The 26908-nt window shown below is 32.3% G+C and overlaps 2 protein-coding genes across 2 annotated transcripts; both read left to right on the forward strand.

The window, feature by feature from the left end:
- The first annotated feature begins 431 nt into the window (after nucleotides 1–431).
- LOC134262985 (complement C1q-like protein 4) lies at nucleotides 432–3880 on the forward strand. Its single transcript, XM_062745290.1, has 2 exons — nucleotides 432–1225; nucleotides 3446–3880. The coding sequence occupies exons 1-2, from the start codon at nucleotides 1042–1044 to the stop codon at nucleotides 3832–3834; spliced, it is 573 nt and encodes a 190-aa protein (XP_062601274.1). The 5' UTR covers nucleotides 432–1041; the 3' UTR covers nucleotides 3835–3880.
- A 4751-nt stretch (nucleotides 3881–8631) lies between these two features.
- LOC134262990 (uncharacterized) lies at nucleotides 8632–25234 on the forward strand. The gene is made up of 9 exons (XM_062745294.1): nucleotides 8632–8717; nucleotides 9732–9786; nucleotides 12255–12346; nucleotides 14607–14816; nucleotides 15651–15773; nucleotides 16892–16936; nucleotides 19813–19933; nucleotides 20042–20135; nucleotides 24401–25234. The coding sequence occupies exons 1-9, from the start codon at nucleotides 8690–8692 to the stop codon at nucleotides 24722–24724; spliced, it is 1092 nt and encodes a 363-aa protein (XP_062601278.1). The 5' UTR covers nucleotides 8632–8689; the 3' UTR covers nucleotides 24725–25234.
- The last annotated feature ends 1674 nt before the right edge of the window (nucleotides 25235–26908 follow it).

Here is a 26908-nt window from a genome sequence, read left to right on the forward strand (position 1 = left end):
ATTTTTCACTAGATCTATTGTAAAAAAAAAATTCTCAATTTATTTAGGAGAAATAGCTTAAAAAATTATTGAACCCGTATAATCAGTGGAATAAAAAAAAGCAATTCTCAAAGAGAGAAGTCCATTTATTTCCTTTTCTTTCCGTTCCTCTGTTGGATTTAATTCTAATCATTTAAAGCGAAGACACTTCGTGGAGGATTACATTGTAAGTAATAATCATAATAAATAAATATAAAAACTGAAACAATAATGACGTATTGATAAATCAACAACTTATTTTTTTTTAAATTTATATTTAGAGTGTAATATAAACTGTATCCTTGCGAGCTCGAGTTAATAAGAATTTTCAGATTACGTTTACTTCTGTACAATTAAAACGTATTCATGACGTCGTGTCAAAATTCTGCGTAAAATCTCGACGTTCTGCTATAAAAGGTACTGTATTCCTCGTTATCTTTTTCCAGTGCATACATTTAAGTCAGGTTCATCAATTATATATCATTTAATTCTAAAAAATGCTAACCTTTGCAAAATGTTTTGAATGGAGCATGTCTGACAGCCGGCATTTTTGGTCAATACCGCACTTTGTTCTTTTCAAAATCAATTGGAAGGATGGTTAATAATTATTTGTAAACATAGTGTACATGTATGTTGTTCCAGTATTACTCATATCAAGACAAGATATGTTTTGGTCATTGGAATCTCTTATAATTAGTGATTAAAAAGATGGATGCATTCGTACATGTAAATGCGGTTATAAATATTTACTCTATTTTTTTTTTTACTTTTAATCAATAAATTGTATCAATGCTAAAAATAATTATACAAATTTTCAAATTGCATGTGTATCAAATTTTATTTCGGAGTAGTGTATTACAAACGATTTTAAGGTCATATAAGAGGAGGAGCAACAAAATCGATAGAATTAATAATAATCAGTCAGTAGAGGTTAAAAATATATTTTTTTAATTTCTTGTTTTTCATTTATGTATTTTAAACATACTATTCTGCTCTAATATTTTTCATCATTGTAATATAACAATGTTTTTAATCTTTAAGATTTCAGAAAGGATGGGAAGCATCATAATAATTGTGTTAATTGTGGCGATCCAACTTGTTTCTGGGCACAATTCGTTTTTAAAATATTTGAAAACACAGGCGAGCAATATGGAGAAAGGATTAGACTCGGTCATCAAAGGAGGTGAATATGGTCATGCTGGTCAGGGTAAGTCTTCAAAGTATTAAATTTTATGGGATTTTTATTGACAGAAAGGAATAACCCAGATAGCAAGATATAGTTATGCCAACGTTGGCCCAATTTTTTTTTCCAACGTTGGCCCACTGTTGGTAACCTTACGTTGGCCCACGGTAATTTTGCTCATCGGCCAAACGTTGGTCCAACATTGATTCACTGTGATAATATTTTATATACATCAATTCAATCATAATTTACAAAATAATTTTCAAATAGACAATAAAGGCAAATTATGAAAAATTATCAATTCAAAGTTCTTAATCAGGGCTCACTTCCTTTATTATTGTCATTTTTTGTATTCCCGCTCTTTTCCGTCCCTTCGTCGCCTCCCGTTTTCTTAATCTTGATCTTTGTCATACGGACTCATACTTTATACATTTCTTTATGCATGGTCTTCGATTGCATTGTTATTTACATGTACCACCACAACATTTGTTTTCCTTGCAGCCTCTGACTGAATTTCTTTGTTACAATCATGTCTGTAATAGACATTTAAGAATTAGATAGATAGAAACAACTTAAAAGATGTTATTTAACCTTAACTTACAGTGCTTGTGTGCAAAAACATGATTAGAATGAATTCCGAATCAATTTTAACAGTTAACCTGAATAAATAAGAATAAATATACTTACATCGCTTCTAAATGCAGCTGTATAGCAAGTGTATAATCCACAAATCTTCTTGCTTGCCCTGCATTATCACCACATTTGAGTAATTGAATCTGTCAGCTCACTCCACAGTTTGGTCACGTGATAGCGAACGCCTAACTTTTGTTTCATTTAATTATAAAGCTGTGTCATTTTGATTTATGTATATGTGTGCTTCATTCACATCCTGTTCCTGAGAACGTAATCAGGCTTTTCTAAATTCTCATGAATACAACGCTTATGAAAAAAATTCATAATTTTAAGGGTTTTATTTCAAATTAATAATCCTGCACGTGCACAATTCAAAAAAATATAATATTAAACACTCTTTGCTGCTGTGGTCACTTAAGTGAAAATTTAAAATGTTGAATATATCAGATCCATACAAAAACAGTCATCAAATTAAAAGCATGGTCATTGAATGTCAGCTCAGCAGCTAAAATTGACACCATCTTAAGTTGGCAGTATAAATACTGGGCCAGCGTTGGCCTAATATAAATATCCCATCTTTAAAACACATAAGCAAAAGAACACTCGTGCTAACATAGGGCCAACATACTACAATGTACTACCAAATTGATAAGACATTTTTTGAGGGTGTTTTACAAACATTGGGCCAATATACTACTACCCATTTGATAAGACATTTTCTTTAAGGGTATATGACAAAAGATGGGCCAACGTTGGGCCAACATACTACTACCAATTTGATAAACACTTTATTAAGGATGTATTACAAACATTCGGCCAACGTTAAGCCAACATACTACGAACAACTTGAAAAGACGCATTCTCTATGTGTGTTGCTAACGTTGGACCAACGTTGGGCCAACATAGGAATTCTGTCATGGTGGAGAAGGTTGGTAAGGTAACATTGGTCTAACGTTGGCCCAACGTTGTTTCCCCATCGCCAACCATACAACCTTTTGCCAATGTTGGCCCAACATAGTCTTGCTATCTGGGAATAAACAACCGAAATAATATACAATTGCATGACATAGTATTACAGCGTATATACAATATCATATTCGTCACATATCAATTATATATGACAAACCAGTTAATTATATGGGTCACGTTTCTTTTGAGAAGCTATTAAAACTAAATAAATTATACCTGAGCTGCTAGTCAGTTTGGATATTAAATAAACTATGGACGTGTAAATCTTAAAAAATAACATCTGTGGATTTGATAGTTTTTACCCAACACAGATGTGTAATCAGCAGAGCGGGTCTTCAGATATTGACGAGTTGAAGGTCGTTCGATCTTTTTCTCACCCGTATGAAGTAGCTCAAGTTTAATAACTTTACATTTTACATCCAATTTCTTCATTGGCTTAATATATTCACTGCTACTTTGAAATAGTGAATATTTGATTCGCGTAAATTTAATATACTCATTTTGGTTCTGATTCGCAGAAAAAAACATGACGCGGAAAAAAACCTGATAGGGGACGCGTTCCTATACGGTATTGTTAATAAACATTGAATGAAGATTACAGGATCATAACAAAAAGTAAATAATTTATTTTTAATGTTCCAGGCAGTGTTACATTTTCGGCTTACCAGTCAACATCCAAAAGTTACAAGCAACACGAGACATGGATCTATGACACAGTTCTAGTGAACGATGGTAATGCATACAACAAAGCAACAGGAACCTTTACAGCGCCTTCTGGTGGCGTATATGTGTTTACCTGGGCAACATTGACTGCGCCGGGTAAAGCAGCCCATCCTTACCTGAGAGTTAATGGTAATTATAAAGGATGGACTGCATTTAACAATAAGCACACTTCACAGCAAGTCTGGAGTAGCGGTTCGAACACGATAGTTGTCCGTCTGAAGAAAGGAGACAAGGTTAATGTGGCTTCCGGGTATCTTGCTGCTTATGCAAGAGAAAAATTTTCTTCATTTTCTGGATGGAAGATTTAATGAATTTTCTCTTCAAAGAGAATAAATGTGTGTCGAATATAAGAGTTTTCCCTTAATATTTTATTCAATCAATGTTAAATATGTATAAAGTACAGAATAAAATGCATTCTTGAATAGTCGGGTGATTTACTTAATTTATATTTGGCCAAGTAGGTCTCACCTATCTTTTTCTAGTACCTATACCAGTAAAATACGAATTATGGTTTTCGGTCCTTCAGTCCTTTGGGTAAAATTAGGGTCTCAAGCTGTGCATGGTGTAATATGGAAAGATAGCCAATGCAATGATATTGTAAACATGTATCATGAAGACAAATTTTATTTAAGGTATAAAAACCTTATCTTTTTTTGAATTGTCTACGGATTTTCCTTCAAGTAGTCTTCCTGATCATGTCTTGGATTACACGGCGAAGTGCCATGGTCGGCATGGGATGCTCACCAGTACTCCTCTACACCTGATTCCACCTCTCATGTGTCCGAAGTCGTATATGCTCTGCTTCTGATTTTTATTGTATTAATGGAATTTGAGCTTGAATACTGATCATCATCTTCATATATCTCATGTTTGTTTTGTCTCTATATATTCAGTATATCTGTATAGAGGAAAACATGAAAAAATAGGTCTGTTGAGATACAGAGCCGATATATGAACATAAAAGTTATCGGTTGAAAATTTTATATTGGAATATTTTAAAAAGGGAAAGTTATTATCTTAGAATGAAAAAATTGAAATCTATAGAATGTTCGTGAGCATTATATATTTCTAGACAAAAGTTTTCCTTAATAATGGATACATTTTTCTAAGAGTTTTTCATTGAAGTATTGCCACTTAAATATGTTTACTCACAAAAAATTGAGGTATCTTACCAGGCATTTTTGCGAGATACCAGTTGTAGTTTTTTTTTAATATAATCCCTTGGGGAAGAAAATTAATTTTCCAATTTCAAGTTCAAGCATTTAAGTGTTTGATTTTTTTTAAAAACGTCTAGAAACTGGTTTAGAAATCAGAATGTTATGATAATTTTGCATATTTTTCATATATTACGAAGATATACAAAACAAATTTTGAGGAACGTCTCGTTTGACCTTAATCTGTTTCAAAAATAACAGTAAATAGTACTAGTTCAGTCCGCGTCTGCAAATCTATTTTGATTTTGCATTCATTTGAAAACATCTTTACAAAACATAACTTTAGTGAAAATGGAAGGTGATCAAGATACATGCACGAAATTGACGTAATATTTCTTGGAGTAAATATGAAATTCCTGTTATCTTGAAATAAAAGAAACCAAAGTATGTGATACATCTATTTCATACCTTTCATATTTTACAACAAATAGTCTTAAATGATAACCTAATAACCTAACGTACTTCATGATTAACCTGATGACTCTACTATTTTCTATCGTTAGTGAGGTTTATATTTTTCAATTAATTCAATACATTAGAGCTCCCTCTATGTACGAGGAATATTTGATAAATAGAAAAAATATTAACAATCAAGTTAATGAAAGAAGGATATCACGTCGTCACTTTGCAAATTCTATGTTTTTTTTTCAATGACATTGTCAGCAAGTCAGTCTACCATTAAGTCGGATGCTGAATGACGTTATATCAGCATTAACATTTTGTATACAATTAACTTAAGCTGGCATTCATTGCATCAGATATACTTGATTAAATCAAGGGATATCAACGAATATTCGAATATTCATTCGATGAGTTGATATTGGAATATAAATTCATGATTTGAATATTCGTTTTTAAGTATACAAACATTAAAAAGAGAGAAAACCCTGGCGGGTTTTAATAGAAATTGATTCAATTTTGTTCAAACTAAAAAAAAATACATTCCTCTTAGATTACCTTAAAGGTGTGAAGTGTGTATCTAAGAATAATTTATTTAAGTAGTGGTATAATAGTGTCCAGTACTAACAATCAGCTTGTATTGTTGAAAGGACCGAGTTTTACAGTGAACACACAGACTTCTTGATTATCTAAATATCATTGAAAATCATTATCAGGAGGTTATTATTATCAAAAAGTAATTGCTTTTAATATTTCACATTAGATAATTGTTCTGCTTGGCATAAATTTGTAGGAGTTATCAGTGTAGACTTTAGTAAGACGACCAATTCATCTTGAATATACTAAAGAAACTTTTGAATTTTCTAAAAGAAAAGAAGCAATCGTTACATTTTGGACGTATACTGTTCAATAATAAAAAAAATACATAATTGTAGTGCATTTTTCGAACTTTACATGAGTTTTTATTCCATAATAATGGCAGAAATTAAACATATACCGTTTGAGAGGAGAGTGAAGATACATATTTAATAATGCAAGATGTATTTATTTTATCGAATATTCGAATATTTTGGAATACTCCTATCGAATATTCGAATATCAATTATTGACAATTTTGACATCCCAGTTGATTTATATTCATGTTTAACAGTGTTCGTATGTAAACTGAAACCTGACTAGATCAAATTCAATTAGAAGCCATCAAATTACGCAAGAGGTAAGTCTCCGCTTGAAAATGTCGTCTGGTGATCATGTTTTTTCAAGGAACTCTTTTTTATGAAAAAAATATTTTTTCATGTCTAATTTATTTTTGTTAAATTGCCTACCTATTATATTGATCAGTGATGCAAAAAAACCCTTTATGTAAGTGAGTCGCTAATTTTTCCTGTTTCTTTACTCTTATAAGTACAGTATTTAAGTTCACATTTTTTCTAAGGACACTATTTATCTCTTTACCTTACATCAGTTGTTAAAACAGATTCAAACTATTTTTTGATTTAAACACTTCCTTCCTCACTATCTACACATATGGATGTAACAATCGATCAATCGACAAGTTTCACTCTTCACATCTTTAATTTCATTAAAAGACTTATATACCACTGGTATATCCTTAAGAATTCCACTCACGAACGATTTTACAACGATAATTTTCTATGCCAAGACATACCTGAACAAGCTACCTACAAATTTGTTTATATTTAAAATGTATCAAACAGTATAACACTTTACATTTATTGATTGATATAGAGGGCAACATACGTTTTGTCGGACCCACGAACCAAACTGTCCGCCTGAGGCCCTAGGCCGAAGGCAGACAGTTTGGTTTAAGTGTTCACAAAACGCATTTTTCCTAAAAACATAGTCAATAAATATTTTGTTATATTGTTTTGTTTCGACATACAAGTTATCTGTATTGTCATCCGGGATGAAACCTCAGGTCTGTTATTTTTGAACACCAGGAAATGAAATTGCGATAAACTCCGCCCATTCTGTGACATAAGCGGTCCAACATCTTCACTCAGCGGTCCAACATCGATTATTTTTATGCCGCTCACAACACATTAGAAATGTTAGACTTTTTGATAAAGATTTGTGTAGAAACAAAATTTTTTATGGTTAAACAATAGTTGTGTATAGTTTAATTGTTTAAAAACAACTTTTTGCAAGGTATGTCCTTTCTTAACCACTTGTATTTCATGAAATTATTGGGTCATTATTTTTATTCCTGTTTCCTTGCTTATGTGATTTAGATATACGGGTCACTGCTGGTGTTATCGATTGCAGGGAAAATATGCTCCACTATGGCACCAGATCACACCGGATCCTTTGGAAGTACGGATTTTCTGTATTCTCAATTCTAAACTATATATCTGAGCTAGATAAGAAGTCTTTTTTTTCCATAAACGCAACAATTTTTTTTCTTAAAACCTAAATGAATATCAATACTGTGACATTTAAGAAGTAAATACTATACATTTATTGACTGAGTTCGAGGGCAACATGCGTTTTGTCGGACCCAAGAACCAAACTGTCCGCCTGAGGCCGTTAGGCCGAAGTCAGACAGTTTGGTTCGAGGGTTCGACAAAACGCATTTTGCCCGAGAACTCTGTCAATAAATGTTTTGTTATACCTTTCATTTTATTTATTTTTTTTTTTACATGTATTTTGTACTTTATTCCGTGATGTAACACCAGATCTATCACTGTTTAACACCAGCGAATGAAAATGAGATTAAGCTCCGCCCACTCTGTGACGTAAGCGGTCCAACATCTCTCCGAGCGGTCCAACATCTCACTCAGCGGTCCAACATCGATTTTTTTATGCCCGCTCAGCAACACATTAAAAATGTTCGAATTTTTTTCGTATAGAATTGTATAGGAACAAATTTCTAAAGGTATAACAATAGTCTTTTCAATAAATAACACTATTTCAGAATCATATCTTAGTTTTGGTGCCGATGTTGCTTAAATAGAAAAAAGTTCACACATCATACAATGCGTCTTCATGCGATAAAAATCAACTTATATACAACACATTCGCAAAAAAACAGATCTACTCTGCGAATGCGTTACATCTAAACATTATCTGACTAACTTATGAATTGTAAGCTTGTACAAGTATACTAGAATTAACGCTTCTCCATGCTTAAAATTTCAGTCCAACAGACAAGAATTCCGTGAAACGAGATAAAATATCTTTATTCATATACATATATACAATTGTATTACAGTGTTTCCCCAAGATTAACTACGTAACATCAATGTTAATTTTTTTTTTTTTGCACTCAATAATCACTTTTCACGAGTCACATTATACTCAAATAGTTAAAAATATTCACAAATAGACGTCATTTCTATTCACAACTTTTAGAGAGTTAAGAATATATAGCGCCTTGTATTTGCAGCAAACTCGGTGATAATTGGGAACATTCCACGCGGTATTTAAACCTTAATAACATGACAAGTACTCTATATTTAAAGTGCTATACTTAACCTAATCCACACTTATAAGGAATTTTACACCCGGAAGTTGTTTGTTTTGATGAAAAATGACAAAATGGAAGTATGTTATTGAATGTGAGTAAATGCATTTATTTTTGCTATTACCCTAAGAAAAATTCTCTATAGTTTACTATAGTTAACTATCGTGAAAACTTTGACACTTTGATTTACTATGAAACTTTACTCTAGAACTATTTTGAAGATTTAAAGCCTTAATATATTTTAAATTACATACTTATAATATACTTATTTGATTAAATATGTAAATGTACAAGGAATACTTCATTTTAATTCAAGAAAAGTATTTCTAGGAAATTACAAAATAAAATATATCTATCTGAAATTCATAGTAAAAATACTTTGATTTACTAAAGTGAAAACTTTGATTTACTATAGTTAACTATAGTAAACTATAGTTAACTATAGTGCTTTTTTGTTAGGGTAGATAACTATTTTGTAATAAACTCGAAAAAATGCATGGCACCCAATCCCACTTCTGATGTTTTGGATGTCCGTGTTTGCTCTGCTCCCGTTTTGTACTGTTTTATGAACTTTTGATGTTATATACTCCTCTTTATCTCTACAGTCATGTTTAATGTTTTACTACAGAGGTTAAAGATTGCACTGGTATATGGATGACGCATTCTATGAAATGATTTTTAAAACATCTGAATTCTGACTGTTGACTCTTGATGCATCCCCACATGTTCAGAATGTCCATAAACAAACTCGTATGATATTGTTTCATAATTGTATAAAATTTAATACTATGAGCATTGATTTCAGTAAATCTGTTATAAACATAGTGTATGCTGTCTATTTGTTATGTGTTTATAGAATTTGACTGGTACTAGTATTAGAAAAAAAAATCACTTTGAAAATATCACTGTATGGAATTTTTAATTTACTCAATATTTTATTATGAATAAACATAATAGGGTTGGACAGCAGGCACTGCCTATATAAAAGTCCTCTATAGAATGTACTTACAATTCGTATAAAAAGTAAAGTTTAAAGATATTATCTTATTTTTCCTTAAGCATTACATTGTTTAAAAAAACAGTTTTAAAAACATACATTAATTTTCAGGGTTGTTTACCTCTTTGATATTTCATTATGGTTATTCTGCATACAACATAAGCAGGTATGTATACAAAATTGTAGGCAGAAACAATAACGAAAAGATCAATAAAGATAAGACGTATAATAATATAATGGCCTTAATCCATCTTTGAAAAGTTTTTGTCCCTCCTGACTCAAGAAAAAACATTCATTTGGTAGACTCTGAATGTGTTGTGATCGCGATGCCCGTCCGTTCATCTGTTATGCTTTTGGATACATATCTCTTATCTGCAATTCAAAAAATATGATGTCACCTATTGTTAGTCTACATGTTTTTTACCGATTCAAACATCACTAATTGGATATTAGATCAGTCAGATTAGATTAAAGATCCAACTGGCCATCGGTTGGATAGCTGCATATCCAACTGAGGAACATAAAATATAATAAGCAATGAACAAAAGAGATAAAAGAGTTTTGAAATTTATTTCCTTTGCACAAAAAATAATAACTCGGAATTTATCACACAATCTGAATTTCAAATGCACACGAAATTTTTTTTTTTGCATTTATCAAACCGTACATGAAAAATTTTAAAGCAGGTTCCGCATAATACCAACTCCAAACCTTTTTCCCGAATCAAATCACCATCTTATATGTAATGGTGATTAATTTTCCAATTTTTAAAGATTTTTTAAAAAGTTTTCTTTTGCTTGAGGACAAAAATATCAAAACACCATCTGAACCTATCTATATGCATTGGACTTGAAAATATCTCTTTCTGATTTAATGAATGTTAATTATTATACTTAAAAGGTTTGAAACAGCATTTGCACCATGCACATGCCCACTATAGTCCATGATTAAAACGGGTTTTCGATTAAGCTATTATATTGTGTCCCTATATGTATGAATGAGCATTATTCTAAAGAATTACAGCAAAGATGGATATATGAATAAGTAAATACATGTATGTCTTTGAGGCCCAGAGTAGGAAGATTTTTAAAGGAAGATAAAAACCTGGATATTGTCAAAAAGTTTAATGAATATATCCCCTCCTCGGGCCAGGGGAGAGAGTGTTTTCCCTTAACTATTCAACAGCCGCTCAATTAGTCAAAGGATAATTGTTACATGACATCAGTCTGTACCTCTTATTATGCCCCCGTAAACGAAGTTTCGGGGGTATATAGTTTTTGTCGTGTCTGTCTGTCTCTCTGTTTGTCTGTTTGTCCGCAAAAATTTTAACCTTGCCTATAACTTTTGATTAAGTGGAGCTATGACTTTCATATTTCATACGTGTATTCATTGTGACAAGACCTTTCTTTGGGTACTACCAAATTTGACCTTTTTACCTTGACCTTGGAGTTTGACCTACTTTTATATGAAAATTTCAAAATTTTACTTTGGACATATCTTTTGAACAGTAGACACCAGGACATTTATACTTTACATATGTAATGTTTGTAAAAAGACCTTTCACTGGACACCAACAATCTTGACCCTTTGACCTTGGCCTTGTGGATTTCCGTATTTGTGAAAAAACTTTAACCTTGGCCATAACTTTGGAACAGTAAGGGATAGGGCTTTCATACTTCATATATGCAATCCTTGTGAGAAGACCTTTCATTGGATATGAAGATTCTTGACCCTTTGACCTTGACCTTTAAGATGGACCTACTTAAAAAAAGCAAACCTTGACCATAACTTTTAAAGACTAAAGGCTAGTGCTTTCATACTCTACATATTTGATCCTTATGACAAGAACTTTCATTTGATAACAATAACTTTGACACTATGACCTTGATCTTGGAGTTTGACGTACTTTTTAAGAAAAATTTTAAAATTTTACTTTGGCAATATCTTTTGAACAGTTGTTACCAGGACATTTATACATTTGACCTACTTAAAAAAAGCAAACCTTGACCATAACTTTTAAAGACTCAGGGCTAGTGCTTTCATACTTTACATATTTGATCCTTATGACAAGACCTTTCATTTGATAACAATAACTTTGATCTTGACCTTTGAGTTTGACCTACTTTTCAAGAAATTGAACGTTGACCATAACTTCTGAACGATAAGGGCTAGGACTTTCATGCTCTACATAAGTATTTTATGTGGCAAGACCTTTCATTTGATACTAATTACACTGACCTTGGAGATTTTTGTACTCATTAAAAAACTTCAACATTAGCTTACTTTCAAATTTCACAATTGTTTTCCAGTGAGAATACCCTTTTTTGTACGAATTAATTAAATTTAATTAAATTTGCATTTAAGAAAAGCTTAATCTTTGCTATGTTGCCATACGGGGGCATCAGTGTTTTACAAACACATCTTGTTTTTTTTTAGTCCCACACATATTTCGAGTTCTCCTAAGCAAAACATTGACACCTGTTTTATCTCTTTAACAATAAAAGGTTACAATCTCTTATTATCCACAAATCCTCCAATATCATTTACTAAAATTGATCGATATTTTAACAGAATTTTTGTTACATACTTACATAAAATGATGAAAATAGTTATGAAGAATTATTTACTTTTAAGTGATATTTGCCTTGAAAAGCTGTTAGATTTTGCATTTGGAGATAAAGGATGCAAGTTTACGTTGGCAGAAGCTAAACAAAGGCTTGAAGGAGGTAAGAAACGCTGTTGCATTTTTATTAAAAAAAATATATTCTGTTAAAAAATAAATGAAGAAATTAACTCCGCCAAGAGGGACGCTCTATATACATAAGTTTTAGCTTTGATGGATGAGGATTGAGGTGGAAGGAGTTATTCAGATCTAAAGGTTTACCATATATGAAAAAGATTAACATCAGAATGTTCTTTCCCTCTTTAAATTGGGATATACACAACATATTAAATGCCATGAAGTACATCTTCAAATATATGTATCCAGGATCCAGGTGTCTGATTTAAAATTATATTTTATGCAGCCAACAGTTACTTAAAGAATTGATAAAGTTAAAAGGGTATCTTTTAATTTTGCTCGATTTGCCTACGACTAGAACCTTTCCGTAAATCTGCAGCACTTTATGCTACGTTTACATTATGTTCCCGGCAGCCACGGCAGCCCCGTTTGCCCGAAACGTAGTGCGCCGTGAGATTTTGGTTATTTTTCCCTCTATATCCAAGTCTTGACAAGTTCTTTTGCGGTCTTCTACGGTCTTCTACGGAATCCGTGATGGGCCGTAGGAGGAACTTGCCGTGGAGTGCCAGAGGCTGCACGGCACACTAGGGTTCTGCCACGTATGTCAGCACGTTCCCCCCAGACCTCTTACGTTCTGATAGGTCCCCTCTCGTTTCTCGCGTTCTTATGAAGTTTTTATACGTTTCTCACGTTCTGTCAAGTCTTTCTACGTATGAAACATGGACGCTAGGAAACTATGGATCACGTTTGTATCAGAGAGCGTCTCTTAACCAGAAACAACCATCGTATCATGACCCTTCGAAGATAAAGCATCATGAATTCCCAAGACAATGATTTTATTTTCGCGTGTTTGCTGGGTGCATACAAAAAAATCACTTCGTCAAAATGAAGAGAACCAGCAGCAGTTACAGAGAGGGAAGGCAGGGGTGCAGCAACTAGGAATGAGACAAATAAGACGGATGAGAAGGCGGAGATCCATATGGATCCATAATGAAACTTCTCTGCAGTGCCCAGCAATTATATGCTTCCCATCAGACCGCGTGCGCCGCGTCAGACCTTAGTAGAACGCAACGCACCGGGACCATAAACCGTAACATGTCGGGACGAACCGCGATTGAACGCGAGGAAACGGCAACCATACACCCTAGTTTGCCGTGAGGACCGTGATGAAACGTGGCAGAACCTGAATAAACGGACAACAACCGCGAACTAGCCGTGACAGAACGCAAATTAAACTCAGCAAAACGTCTCAAAACGTGAATGGACCGTGAGATGAATGGAAATATATACATTCTCCCGTCCCACTGCGGACTGCCTCCAATTTCTGTTACGGTCTGTTACGTGCTGTCGCGTTTTGTTGCGTTTATTCCGTTTTACTACGACCTACCAAGTTTCACATCTGCAACGTGGCCGCCGTGGCAAATTTTTTGACAGTTTAAAAATCTGGCACGGCATCCACGGCAATCGCGATGAGTTACGTTTGCCCATCCCGTTGCCCCAAGTTTTCTCACGCCCGTCCCGTTTTTTCCACGGTGGCCTGAAACGTGATTGCCGTGGCTGCCGGGAACATAGTGTAAACGTAGCATTAGTCTCCATCATTCAGACGCATGTCTTTATCAACAAATCACAGCGGTTTGATGATCAAGACTTATTCCAATGAGAGATTGCTAACTTCAATTCTCCCGGGCTACAATTTATGGCTAAATCTATGTTTTCCTGTTGGTTATGGTATGATGGAAATTTATTATTGCCCCGTTTTGTTTCAGTCTCTTTCGCACCTAAAGCAAAGAAGCAAAATTTAATAAAGGTAACATCAAATCCGTAGGAAAACTTGTCTAGGCAAATGGTATAGAATTGTTTATAACACACTATTCGATAACACAAGTTAGATAAATTAATGAAGACTATGAGAATCGAATGTTTTTGATAATTCGCCTTCTGTAAGGTATTATTTTTATACTGATTTTGACGACAGGATGTTTCGTTTACTTGATCAATACATAAGTTAAGGCTCATTACGGATGTCTCCAGTTGAGATGGGATGTTTACTCTTCCAAGGTACTTTATCCAACCTATGACTCCAATATTAAGGGTCAGTGTTTATACAGATTTTAAAAATCCAATCACTGTTTTCATCCCTCTTCTCATACATGTTTTACTGTGTTGAAAAAAATATGATAAATATAATTTATTAATAATGTACAATCATTTTATAATTATCAACTCTGATTTTGATTTATTTCCAGACAAAAGTGTCTGTCCCCGAAAATGTCACGTAAAAATAAACAACTTAGAGGAAAAGAAATGGAGTTTGACAGTCACATATCGATTGTCATCTATAGATCTGAGTATCAATGGCTTGATCGAGGATTCAGTGGCAATCCAAAGGGAATGTGGCTTTGTATATAGAGAAAGGAGGTCTTTAGAAATAAATTGCAAAACGGATTCAAAACTTTGTAAGTTTTACATATCACTAAACAGTAATTTATAACTTTAAGAACGAGAAATTATCAAAAAGTGATTGATTCAATTAAATTTTTTCTAGGGTTATATGTACATGTAGATAATACAGTTAACTATAATTTTTTATGGTTAACTGTAGTAGAGGAATAATGCTCGTTTAATTACTTGTCTTTAGAGTATCTAGATACATGCTAGCAAAATATGATCAAGATGCACTAGTTCATCGAATAGACATTGAAAGATATTAAAGTTATTTCAAATTCACACATAGAATTTTCATTTATTAGTTTACAAAATTTAGAGAATGATATTTGTGGACCAATCTTTGCTCTTTGGAAATTCAATGAGCTTTTCGAAGTTTGAAATATAAAAATTTTCATTAATTTTTGCAACTTAAAAAAAATCTTTATAGGTACTTAATCAGCGGGCCAAAAGCGACAGTGTGGTTTATTATTTAGATGATTTTGATTGGCAGGAAGGAGTTACTAAAGATTGTGCTATGTTCATGTAATTGTTAAGCAAGTATTGTTTAATGCAATTAATATTTATTTTAAAAATGTTATCTAGTAGAAGTACATGTATGTGAACAGCATATTTTTATATAAAAAAATTACGTTAATATATTGATTAACCATAATAATAATTATATAACCCTTTTGTTAGGAGTGAGAAAATTTCAAGCACAGTGACAGTTATTGTTTTAGCGAGTTTCTTGTTATCAATTCTACACAAAATCTAATATACAACCACTTTTCCGTCTTTAGGCGTTTTAAGAAAAGTAGTTGTTGCGCTTAATTTATTGAAGAAACGTTATTCTTGTTAATCAGGGAATTTGAAAGTGAACGAAACGTGCCAGCGAGATGATCAGTGTTCAACGGTTTTTGGTTCTATTTGTCAGAATAATACGTGTGTCTGTAAGCCTGGAGTTGTCCCATTAAATGATTCAGAGCGTAAGTTTATCAATATGTTATTTAAATATTTCATAGACAATGTTCATTTGTTTATCATTTTGTTGTTATTGTAATTAAATTAACTAAAATTGAAAATTAGCACACCAGATAGATAATTGTCTAGTATATACAATGTATTAAAACAACGTGATAAAGGAAATACAAACTTTTTTCGGCTATTGCAAAAGGGATTGTGTTATTCAAAGTGTTAATTTCAAAATTGTAGAACCATGCAAATAACATGTGTATGCTCATAAGAGCTCTTAGTAGCAAGAATTTTTATCTAATATTTTATGGAGAGTACTACCATTTACAGAATCTCTATAATTGTGCTAATAGATGCATATTTGTACATAAAGGCGACTGCAGCTACTAAGGCCATATAAATTAATTGATTTTACATTCAACACACTTTTAATTTAGATTTGAATTCGATATCAACAACATAGTTCTTTGAACGCAAAAACCAAGTTAAATAAATCTGTTGACCAGGGTGCTCCAAAGCAGCTATGAAATTTAGTGATGTATTGACGTTTTAAGTTTATAATACATGTAACTCGATAAAGCAAATGCATGTGTTGATAAATGAACATGTTGTATTGTATCATTAAAGATTGATAGATGAAACCATTAAATGTTTTTAATAAGAAAAATTCCAAAATCAATTCGCTACTTATATCTTAATATATCCGAAGTATATTGACCGACCAATAACATTGATCAAGCCCTCTCCCCCTAAAAATAGCAGATAAATTCTAGTTGTGATGTCGATATCTACCATATTCAATGGATAATAAAAATTTTCTTGTTCTGTATTATTTTTGATAATTATATTTATGTCTTGCATAACTACATTTCTGGAATTCAGGTAAGACATACACCTGTATTAATATAAAAGCAATTTACTACATGTAAATAAATATTTTATTTGAAATGTATGCAGGAGTGAATCACTTCCGTCTATGCGCAATAACGGATATCCTATCGAGTTTTAGTCCCCCCCCCCCCACACACACAAACACAAAAGAAAGGTCTACATTATTGCACCTAAAGACGTCTTCTAAGTAATGTTGCACAGACTAGTATAATTCTAAAAATAATTTTGTTACTGCTTACAGCGGTCTTAGATGGGAATTTACAAGCATTTATCCAGGACAAGAAAGGTATTTTTAATTCCTGTATTATACTTACAATACTTTTTGATTGAAGTAAAATGACTACATTTATGCTTGTTTTATATATGTGAGATTACTTTGATAATTTTTGCCTATACGCAAGTGAGTTAAGGCTAAATATGGATATTTTTATGCAAATAAGCTAATGAAAATTCTTAATTTGTATATTTTTGTACAGAGAAGGTTTAAATTGATTTTCTGAAACATACTCAGTACCCACAATTTATTAATGCAAGTGCACATTATGACGTCATATTATGACGTCATTGTTCTCTCCCATTCAAGCTAATGAATCATATAAACAAAATTGCGTCGGCGCAAGGGCCTATCCTATATAGGATTAAACGTTCTTTTTTCAGAATTTATCGATGTGTAAACTCTGCCTTTTTACTCACAAACTGAATAAAAGTGCGAAGCACTTTTATGTAAAGTTTGTGAGTAAAAAGGCAGAGTTTACACATCGATAAATTCTGAAAAAAGAACGTTTAATTCTTATAATTCCAATATTACGATTTTTTTTTTAAATTGTTAAAATTATTTCTCTTTGAGGCCGCCATACAATCTGTTATTTTGTACGGCGTAGGAATACTTTATGCCGCAAAGAAACGTATACAAGATGAATATTGATAAAATCCAACTTTTTTTGTCAAAACAATCTATAAATTAAACTTATAAAAACTCATTGAATGTTGTTTAAGTCAACAAATATCGTAAATACGCGAATTAATTCTCCAAAATAGGCCAAATTCGTCCTTGACTTCGCCATGTTGACGTCATGACGAAAGTTGAAGACCGACGACGTCCTCGATTTTCTCTGGTTCGTTCAAAGATTTAGGGAGAATATGGGATCTGTAGGATGTAAAAATATGATTTGATGCTGAAAAGGCAAGAGTCTGAGGTATGTTTCTTCTCCCTATCACATAACGATAACAAAAGAGTTGATATGGAACGTCGAGAAAATGACAGCATGATCAGCGGTTTCAAAATATTTCACACTCGTGATCCGACAATGACATAAACATAATATTCCCGTCTGTCAGTCCTGTTCATCTCCTTTTCATTCATTTATTCATTTTTTATAAGTTTCTTGTAATCATAATTTAGCTAAAACGGACTAGAAGTATCTGTTTTCATTGTTTTTACAACAGTCAAGAAAGTAGTTCTGATTGAAAGAATTTATCGATGTGTAAAAATTTTCTGGAACGTGTTCTCGTCCAATCAAAACACAGGAAATCAATAGATAAAATGAAGATTGGAATTATTCTAATTTAAAATAAACAATGTATAATATTAAGGTGAATATTCTTAAAATTAATAAAATTGCTGCACAAATCCTATGCATTTTCTCAATTGATAAAAATTTTAGGAAACTTACCCTGGACAGTGATTTTTTCCCTGTTAAAACTTAAAACTGCACGAATAATAAGTAACCAATTGCACTGCCGACATTTGTGCAGCAATATCTTAAATCCTTGGTATATCCTGCGTCTTTTGATACCTTGTTTCTGTAAAACAAAGTAAGGTATGCCCTTGCGCCGAAGCGATTTTGTTGATGTTTCTTATAAACTTGTGTAGTACAGGTCGATGACGTCATAATATGACGTCATAATGTGTACTGGCTATCGCATGTCGTGGGTACCAAGAATGTATTAGAAAACAAGTCTTAGCATTTCCTGTGCGGTAGGTAGAGCAATTATGGAATTTAATTAGATATATAGAAATTTCCATATGTAGCCTTAACTCACAAGCGTAGCAGATAAATATTTTTACTCAAGCCATATAGTGGCTTGAGTTATCTAAAACAATGTTAGGTCACTGATTACACACGTTGAAACTCAAACTATATGATTATTGTAGATAAAACATTTCTAGAGACAAAAGTGAAGCTTATCTTGAAAATGTCTATATTGTAAAAGACACCAAGTGTTAAATGTCGGATTCTATTCGATGACGAATGAACAATAAATGATGCTCCACAGTCGAAACAGTTTCTAAGCAAAGCTTTGACGAGATCATTAGTTAATTTGAAAGGTGGCACAGGTTATCTCAGCATTAACTGATTATTCAAGGCGTATGGCAGTCCCCAGCCCCACCCTTAAGGTAAAATGACTTTCTACCTGCCTTCAATGATATACTGTTGAGTTGTATTGTAAAATTAATGAATTAATGTTTAATTATATCACACAAAGGTCTTTATGTTTAAAATTGGGATACCTTACTTTAATTTGGTGACCTATAACTTCTTTGAGATTTTGAGCAGATTCTATCATTGAACATGCAAAATAGTTGTACAATGTAGATCAGCTCAAGGTCAGGCGAATTTTCACCAAGCTTTTCGTCCTCTACTTTGAAAACATTTGGTATTTGGATGGGCCTTATATCGAATGTTGTGATGTACGATATTCAGAGAAAAATACAAAAATATTTTAATTTATTAATAAATTCAGAAACATCTATGCTTAATTAAATATCTTAATAGTGATTATTATTAAGACTATTAATTATGTATATACCTGATATATTCCAAGTTCAATAAATGATGTTTTACTTAACAGAAGATTAAAAACAGTAACCTTTAATGTATGCCATTTTAGGATATTTCAAAAGTTTCTCAGTTGACTTTTTGCAGCTAGAGTTTTTATATTTTTTTGTCAGTATATTTTTGTTTTTAAGAATATCAAACTCAGTCTGAACATAAAAATTGAATATGAATATAAAAGAGTGTCACCAAGCTGTAGTTGAAATCAGATATACCTGACCACTGAATTTTTTTTCTTAAATATACGATTACGATTAGATTACGCATAGTTTCAAATGACTAACAATGGACATATCATGGATTACGATTGCTTTATTAATTGCAGACGATGAAGCTGTCAGTGTGACAATTGGAGCTGTTTTTGGAAGCTTTATTTTAGGCATTGTCCTAACTGTTGTAGTTGGAAACATTTATCAACGTCTTCGATATAGAAAATTTAAAACTAAGTAAAAACATTTTTTCTTTGAACCGACGTTTGAAATTTTTATTTTTGAAAGTTGTTTCAAAGTAAGAAATTTTAATTGAATAACAAAATCCATTTCTACGTTTTATAGAGAATGTTCAAGATCAGCAGTATTTAATAATGCTACTTACGAGACTGAAATAGATGTACTCCAAAACAATCCTCTCGAAAAACGCTTCAATGAGGTAAGAAATTTGAAATATAACACATAGTTCATAGTTGTATAAAAGTCCATATGACGTACCCTTACCGAGCTCTTGCTGACGCTGGTACCTTTGTCCTTAAAGGCCGAGATTTTTAACCGTACGGTTTTCTCAGGTAAGGGGAGGGACTAAATTTTACATGCGTGGCACCCCGATGCATTGACGGTCGTACAGACCGTGGGAAGCGCTAATCCCTATACACAAACAGTATACACAGGAAGTCCATGATTATTACCTGTACAGCTTGTTGGCCTTATGTTCATCATTAATTAAATTAATAAATCTCGACACCGTGAATAAAAATTTTCATAAGTAATTATAATTGATGATATTTATAAATTCCATAATTTCCGACTTATATCTAATACCATACAAGCAGAAATCTCACCGGTCGACTTTTGTTAAAAAATCTACGGTATGCACCTTAGTACATTGTATGTCACAGGAGCAATGGCTTGAGTTCGTTGTTAAGAAAATGAATTACAGGTAAAAATTCAAAAGTAAAATAGTCATCATTGCCTGTCCCTTTCAAAATCTTTAAAACTTTTCATATTTAGCAATTAAAGCTCCGATCACGTCAAATAGTAACAGTTACTTCCCGTTTGTAGAAAAAGTCGCGTGGTCCTATTTTTAGCAGATGTACATTCTGTATCTTATTGTGAAAAATTCGCGATAATGATGGTTTCGTTCAGTTAGAATTACATTCAGATATGTATGTATTTTAAGTAAATTCAGATTATAATTAAACAACTAAAACAACATATTAATTTATTGCTAACTTGCGTATTTCTGTCGAAACTATTTTTAACACCTGTGACCTTGAACGGAGGTAACAACCCACGTAGCAAGAAATGCTCGGTTATAAAAAAGGAAGAGAAAGGAAAGAAATTCTTAATATAATTAATACTTGTCCAGGCGAAGTTGTTACTAATCAAACATTTTGTTTTCAACATTACTATCCAATACCATGAATACATGCAAAAAATGTTACCAGTTTATTTTCTCCTTTATGATCCGTAATGTTTTCGCCACGTCTCAAAACAAGAATTATTTTACGACTGAAAACAGTCGCCTATACACTTTTCATTAGAAAAAAATATACAGACCCTGAGACGTGCTACTACCCCAAAAAAGCGTGTGGCTTTCGTGCGCTTTCCGTTTCGTGCAAACCGTGTAGCGTTTCGTGTAAACCGTGCAGCGTTTCGTGTAAGCTCCAAAGCGTTTCGTGCAAACCGTGTAGCGAGCGTGCGAAAAGCGTGTGAGAAACGTGCGACTTTCGTGTAAGAACCGTGTGAGAAACGTGCAACTTTCGTGCAAGAATCGTGTAAGATTCATTCGGAAGTCATTTCATTTTAAATATGGCTACCGATGGGTCAGGATGTAAAATTCTATTAGTATTTTATAATTGAATTAGTTATGCTTGTGATATTATAGGAGTAAAAACAAAAAAAATGGAACAACAAAATTAAATCAAACGGTAATGTATGATTTTTACAGTGGACCCTCAGATATCCGGACGCCAGATATCTGGATGCTTCAGTATCCGGACGACTTTTCCTCAAAACAGAATTCTTTAATGTTATTTGTTTTTGTTTAACTGGTAATTCAGATATCTGGACGCTTCACATATACGGACAAATTGACAAGGAACCAAAGCATCTGGATAAATGAGGCTCCACTGTATATTTGTTTGATTTCTTTTCCTTTTACAGAAAATGTGTTCAAATAAATCAGCTATGTACAACAACTTTAAGGGCATTGTATTCAATATCCTACATGTATCAACGCGATCGTGGCTTCTTAAACATTTTTTCTCAAAGAAAGAAAGAAATACCCGTAATATTCTTTTTTTAATTTAAATCAAAAATATATCAGGACTCCGCTCTTGTCTTTACATTTGGAACGATGTGTCATTTAAAATCTTTTTAATACATAAAACTTGTTGTTCATTATTGTCAAAAAAATGGATTTTATAATTTTAATTCACGTGCACTGACGACCATATCTTTATAAACGAGGTGAGGGGGGGGGGGGTGTTAAATTAAATTACTAGTCTTAGACAGTTCAGTCTTTCATTTTTTGTTGTAGCTTTCAATTTAATGTTAGTTTAATTAAATGCTTTATTTTCTATTCTTGTTTAAATTCGTTGTTAAATGTATGCGCAGATACACCCCTTATAAATGTATTGGAATCTTCTTTCCGCCTTTCAACTGTGATCAAGGTCATTTACAACAGCGATCACGGGCTCCGAGGGCATTGCAAATGAAAACCTGTTTTGCACATGTACATGTTGTGTTCACGGCTTAATGACACCTGGAAATTACGACTGGATTTTTTAAAAATAAAATGGTTCTATAAGTATTTGATAGGTACAACTTATAAATCAGCGGATTTCATCTTTTATTTGTAAATCCGAATTTCTAGCCGTAAACAGTAAAATAAACAGAACTGATATGGTAGTCTTTATATGAATATCATGTAAGAAAAGCTTATATGTAAATCATGAATAATTGTATATTATTTGTTTTATAAATCACGTACTTTTTATTTCATCTAAGATATTTCAGTTTTCTTGTAATATACCTGAATGCCGGTATAAAGATCGATCTATATTGTATGTAGAATGTTTAGTCAAATGCCGCGACTATTAATAAATGTACACATATAAACATACTTTTAGTCCTGTTTTGAAATGAAGGATTTTACAGTTTGATGGGTATACTGATGTAATTTGATAAGAGAAAGAGAATAGAATAGATTAATAGATCACATTAACCCCCCCCCCCCTTTACGCCCTTTACCGGTTTCCCTCCTATTGATAATGCTTGCGTAAAACAAAAATCTTTAAAATGTTTCAATAATCGTTAGTAGAGTATATAGGCAAATTCAATTTATAATTTAAAATCAAAATCAAAAAAAAAAATAATAATCCGCCTACGGAAATGAAACACATGCAATATAATCAATAAATAAATATTAAAAATCAATGAGTTTATATTCCTGCGGTGAGAAATCGAATTTGTGTTCAATTTATTAAATCAATTTATCAAATTATACTCGTAAAAATATTACATTGAAATGAATAACTAATACCTGTGTATAAAAATTGTATTTTATTAAACAGTCACTCACGATATCGGCATTTCGTTTTTAAACAGTTGGATAAATAAATAAATAAATTCGAACTGACAATTATTTATCAATTAATTACAACTGTCAGAGTATTGAATATTTCTATCGTTTTTTATAATACAACTGTACTAAATTTAATTAAAACAGCTGCTTTATGTGGTTTTTGAGCGATTAACATGATAAAGCGGTAAAAATACCCGAGATATTCCGAGTAGAAAATCCAAACCGAGGCCAAACCGTGCACAAAGCGTGTGAGAAACGTGTACAAAGCGTTTCATGCAGCATTTCGTGTAAACCGTGCAGCCTTTCGTGCAAAGCGTTTCGTGTAAACCGTGTAGCGTTTCGTGCAAACCGTGTAGCGTTTCGTGTAAACCGTGCAGCGTTTCGTGCAAACCGTGTAGCGTTCGTGTACCGTTCGTGCAGCGAGCGTGTTGGGTAGTAGCACGTCTCAGGGTCTGTACACTCTCTTGATTTGCTGTATTGAAACACTATTATGAGATCATTTTCATTTTATAATGAACTGTTTGTAACATTGAAGATAATCATACTCAATTATAATCAAGTTAAAATTGTTTGTATGGAAATGGCTTCCTCATTACGATAGTGATTTAGCGGTAAACATCAGACGACCGAAAGTTAATTTGATGGTGTCCACGCGTGTCAAACAAGGTGAAGAGAGATACACAGGGACCAGTAGCTAAATGTCAATCAATTTCAAGTACCCAATGATTTCCCTTAATTCATTTGATTGACAGGGGGATACAGACCAGGTAAATCTGAGGGTGGTGCTTATTATCTCGGGCTTTAACATTGTGTTAAAATATTCAAATATAAATGCGTTTTAGGAATTTTTTTTAAAGAATTGATCATACACAGAATACATTGTCTTATTTTGATTACTACATTAAATAAACGAACCTTTTTTTTAAAGCATGCTGTTTATTTCTTATACCTATTTCAAGAATCAGTAATTTATCTTTTTTCTCTAAATATAAGCATACAGTTTAAACTTGGAAATCTAGAGTTACCTTTTTAAATTCAATCTTCATTTTTCAGAATAAAAAAATCACATCAATCAATATTTTTGGATACATTTTAAATTATTTTATTTTCAGAAAAAAGATGTAAACGTGTCACCTTTTGCCCACTCACATGAATTAAAAAAGAACAGAAACAATGAAGGAGATATAAAAAGTTCGACGGAAAATAATGACGTAAACAATGACGTATACAATCATCTGCTTGAAAAGGAGGAAAATCTCGACGTAGATGAAAATTATGACCATGCCCATGGAAACATAAATCCTTCAATGGAAGAAAGTGACTACAGTAATCTCAATACTGGGAGAACTTATATGGGATCCAATATTTTTGCTGCAGAACAAAATGATTATGACGACCAAGAGCCAGTTAATGATTACTGTTCACTAAAACAATAAATAAAAATTATTACATTTGTGTGCATAGCAAGGTTGCCCATTATATTAAATTTATGTCACTTAATTTCTAACCGTTTGTTGCCTTTGATTTCAACTCAACGAACATCATTAAAAATATAAAGGTAAAAAATAAACTACAACCTTTCAAAACATATCAATATTTTTGTCAGGATTTTTTCTTTCATAATTAAAAATTATCACACAATCAATTTAAATATTTTTTTTAATGTTGTCGTCTCAGTAAGAGGTCTCCATTTAAAGTTAGATTAAAACTGACTCGGACACCCTATACAGAAAATTTTGCGAACAACTTCTCATAAGAATTTTCGTTCAAATCGCGTAAATAATATTTTTTTTATTATAAAGGACTTTGGCTGTTTAGGCTGATATTTTATCAAGGTCATTTGACATGTGTTTTTGTATATATGACAGTTTTTGAAAGCCAACATTGTAAAGCCGAACAAAAGACTAATTCAGATAATCACCGTTTTGAGTCCATTGCTACACAGTCTCTTTCAGCCAAATCAGGATAAACTATATCAACATGTTATTTTCATTTTTTCCACTCTTGATCCAATTTTCCAGATTGGGTACTTTTTTTTTTTACATTTTTAATCCACGTGTTTTCCACAAATTAGACATGATTAATCCAATACCAACTTGTAATCGTATTGTTTGCTTACTTACAAATCACTCACAATGGCTTCCCCTTCTACTAACAAACTGTTTACCACGGATGCCCTATTTGAAGGTTGCATTTTTTTGTTGTTCATAGAACTATTTGTTTTAAATAAGATTTGTCATTGATTTCCAAAAAAAACTTCAATTTGGTCGATTAATAAAATAAAGTTATGGAATGGGTACTTCATTCTGCGTTACATGTATATACAGAGTTTAGCAAATAGATCACACCGTTAAACGTACACAGTTTTTGTAAACAAGGCACGACCTGTATTATTGTTGATGTTTACTGTTCACTTGGTGCGTGCAATTGTTAAAATCTGCTCATGACAACTGCATGGATTGACATTATACTGTGTGTATGTTTTGTATGTACGTTTCTACCTTGAATATTCTGGATTATTGTTTCAATTTTTTTTAATTATACACAACAAGATTGCCGCTATTCCTAAATATTAAAAATAAAAGTAAAAAAAAAATTAAAGCGCAAAGGTGTATCAATCAAACCCTTTAAAAAATTAAAATTTAAATAAATAACTTTTAGATAAAAGAGAAGAATTTTAAACATTTTTGTGTGAAATGCTATTAAAGTATATCAGTAGTTATATTATATAGGAAATTTTAGTTCAAATCTGTGTCCATGCACCTTAGAGCGGTTTTCGATATAGTTGAGAATATCCCTGTCGTCCCGAATAAAATAAGAAAGTTATATTATTAGTATTATGTTTTGGAAGAACAGCATCTTTAAATTTACTTAGTCTTTTGCACAGGACAATTAAGATGGACAAGCAACAAAAGGGCGCAGTGTTAAGACTGACTGTTGGACATGATAATTTATCTTAAGGTCCTGTTATTACCTTCATCCGCTGGGAGTTTGTTTAGAATTATGTATAATTTTCAGCAATTCGTAATTTGCTAGATTTACATGTATCTAAAATTTGGTTATTTTTTAATTTAAATCGTCTGCAAATTTGGGAGTATATTATTAAAGTGATTTAGTATTAACATCTTCTTGTATATACCTGACGTTTTGATTGGTTAACGAACCTGGAATAAAATTTTGGATACATGACTTGAGTTGTGAAGAAATAACATTGTATTTTTCTGAATATCTTTTTCAAATACAAAAGATAAACATTATATCTGGATGTATTCTATTATTGATTGGATGATTGGATGTATTGAATCCCATTGTGGGTTATTTAGACCACTCCTTCAGATGAGACCGTATAAACCGAGTTCCCGTGTCGTAGTAGCTACGTATACATGTAGGTGCCTAATCATGAAAAAAAAAATCATTGAGTATGCTCAGTGGGCAATAGTGCCGAGTATGGGACAAAATTGCAGCTCTCTTGCAGGTGGCGTCTTCGAATCCATATAAGTGAAAAACTCTCGAGCAGGACGCTAAACAACTAACAAAAACAAACTACTCTTGTTTTCCAGAGAAAAGAACAATTGTTTGCTTATTCATTTGTTGAATTGCTAAAAAAAAAATTCAGTTAT

The sequence above is a fragment of the Saccostrea cucullata genome, unplaced genomic scaffold (genome assembly GCF_032062105.1).
Source record: "Saccostrea cucullata isolate Sc308-1 unplaced genomic scaffold, CSIRO_AGI_Scuc_v1 ctg1495, whole genome shotgun sequence".
NCBI lineage: Eukaryota > Metazoa > Mollusca > Bivalvia > Ostreida > Ostreidae > Saccostrea > Saccostrea cuccullata.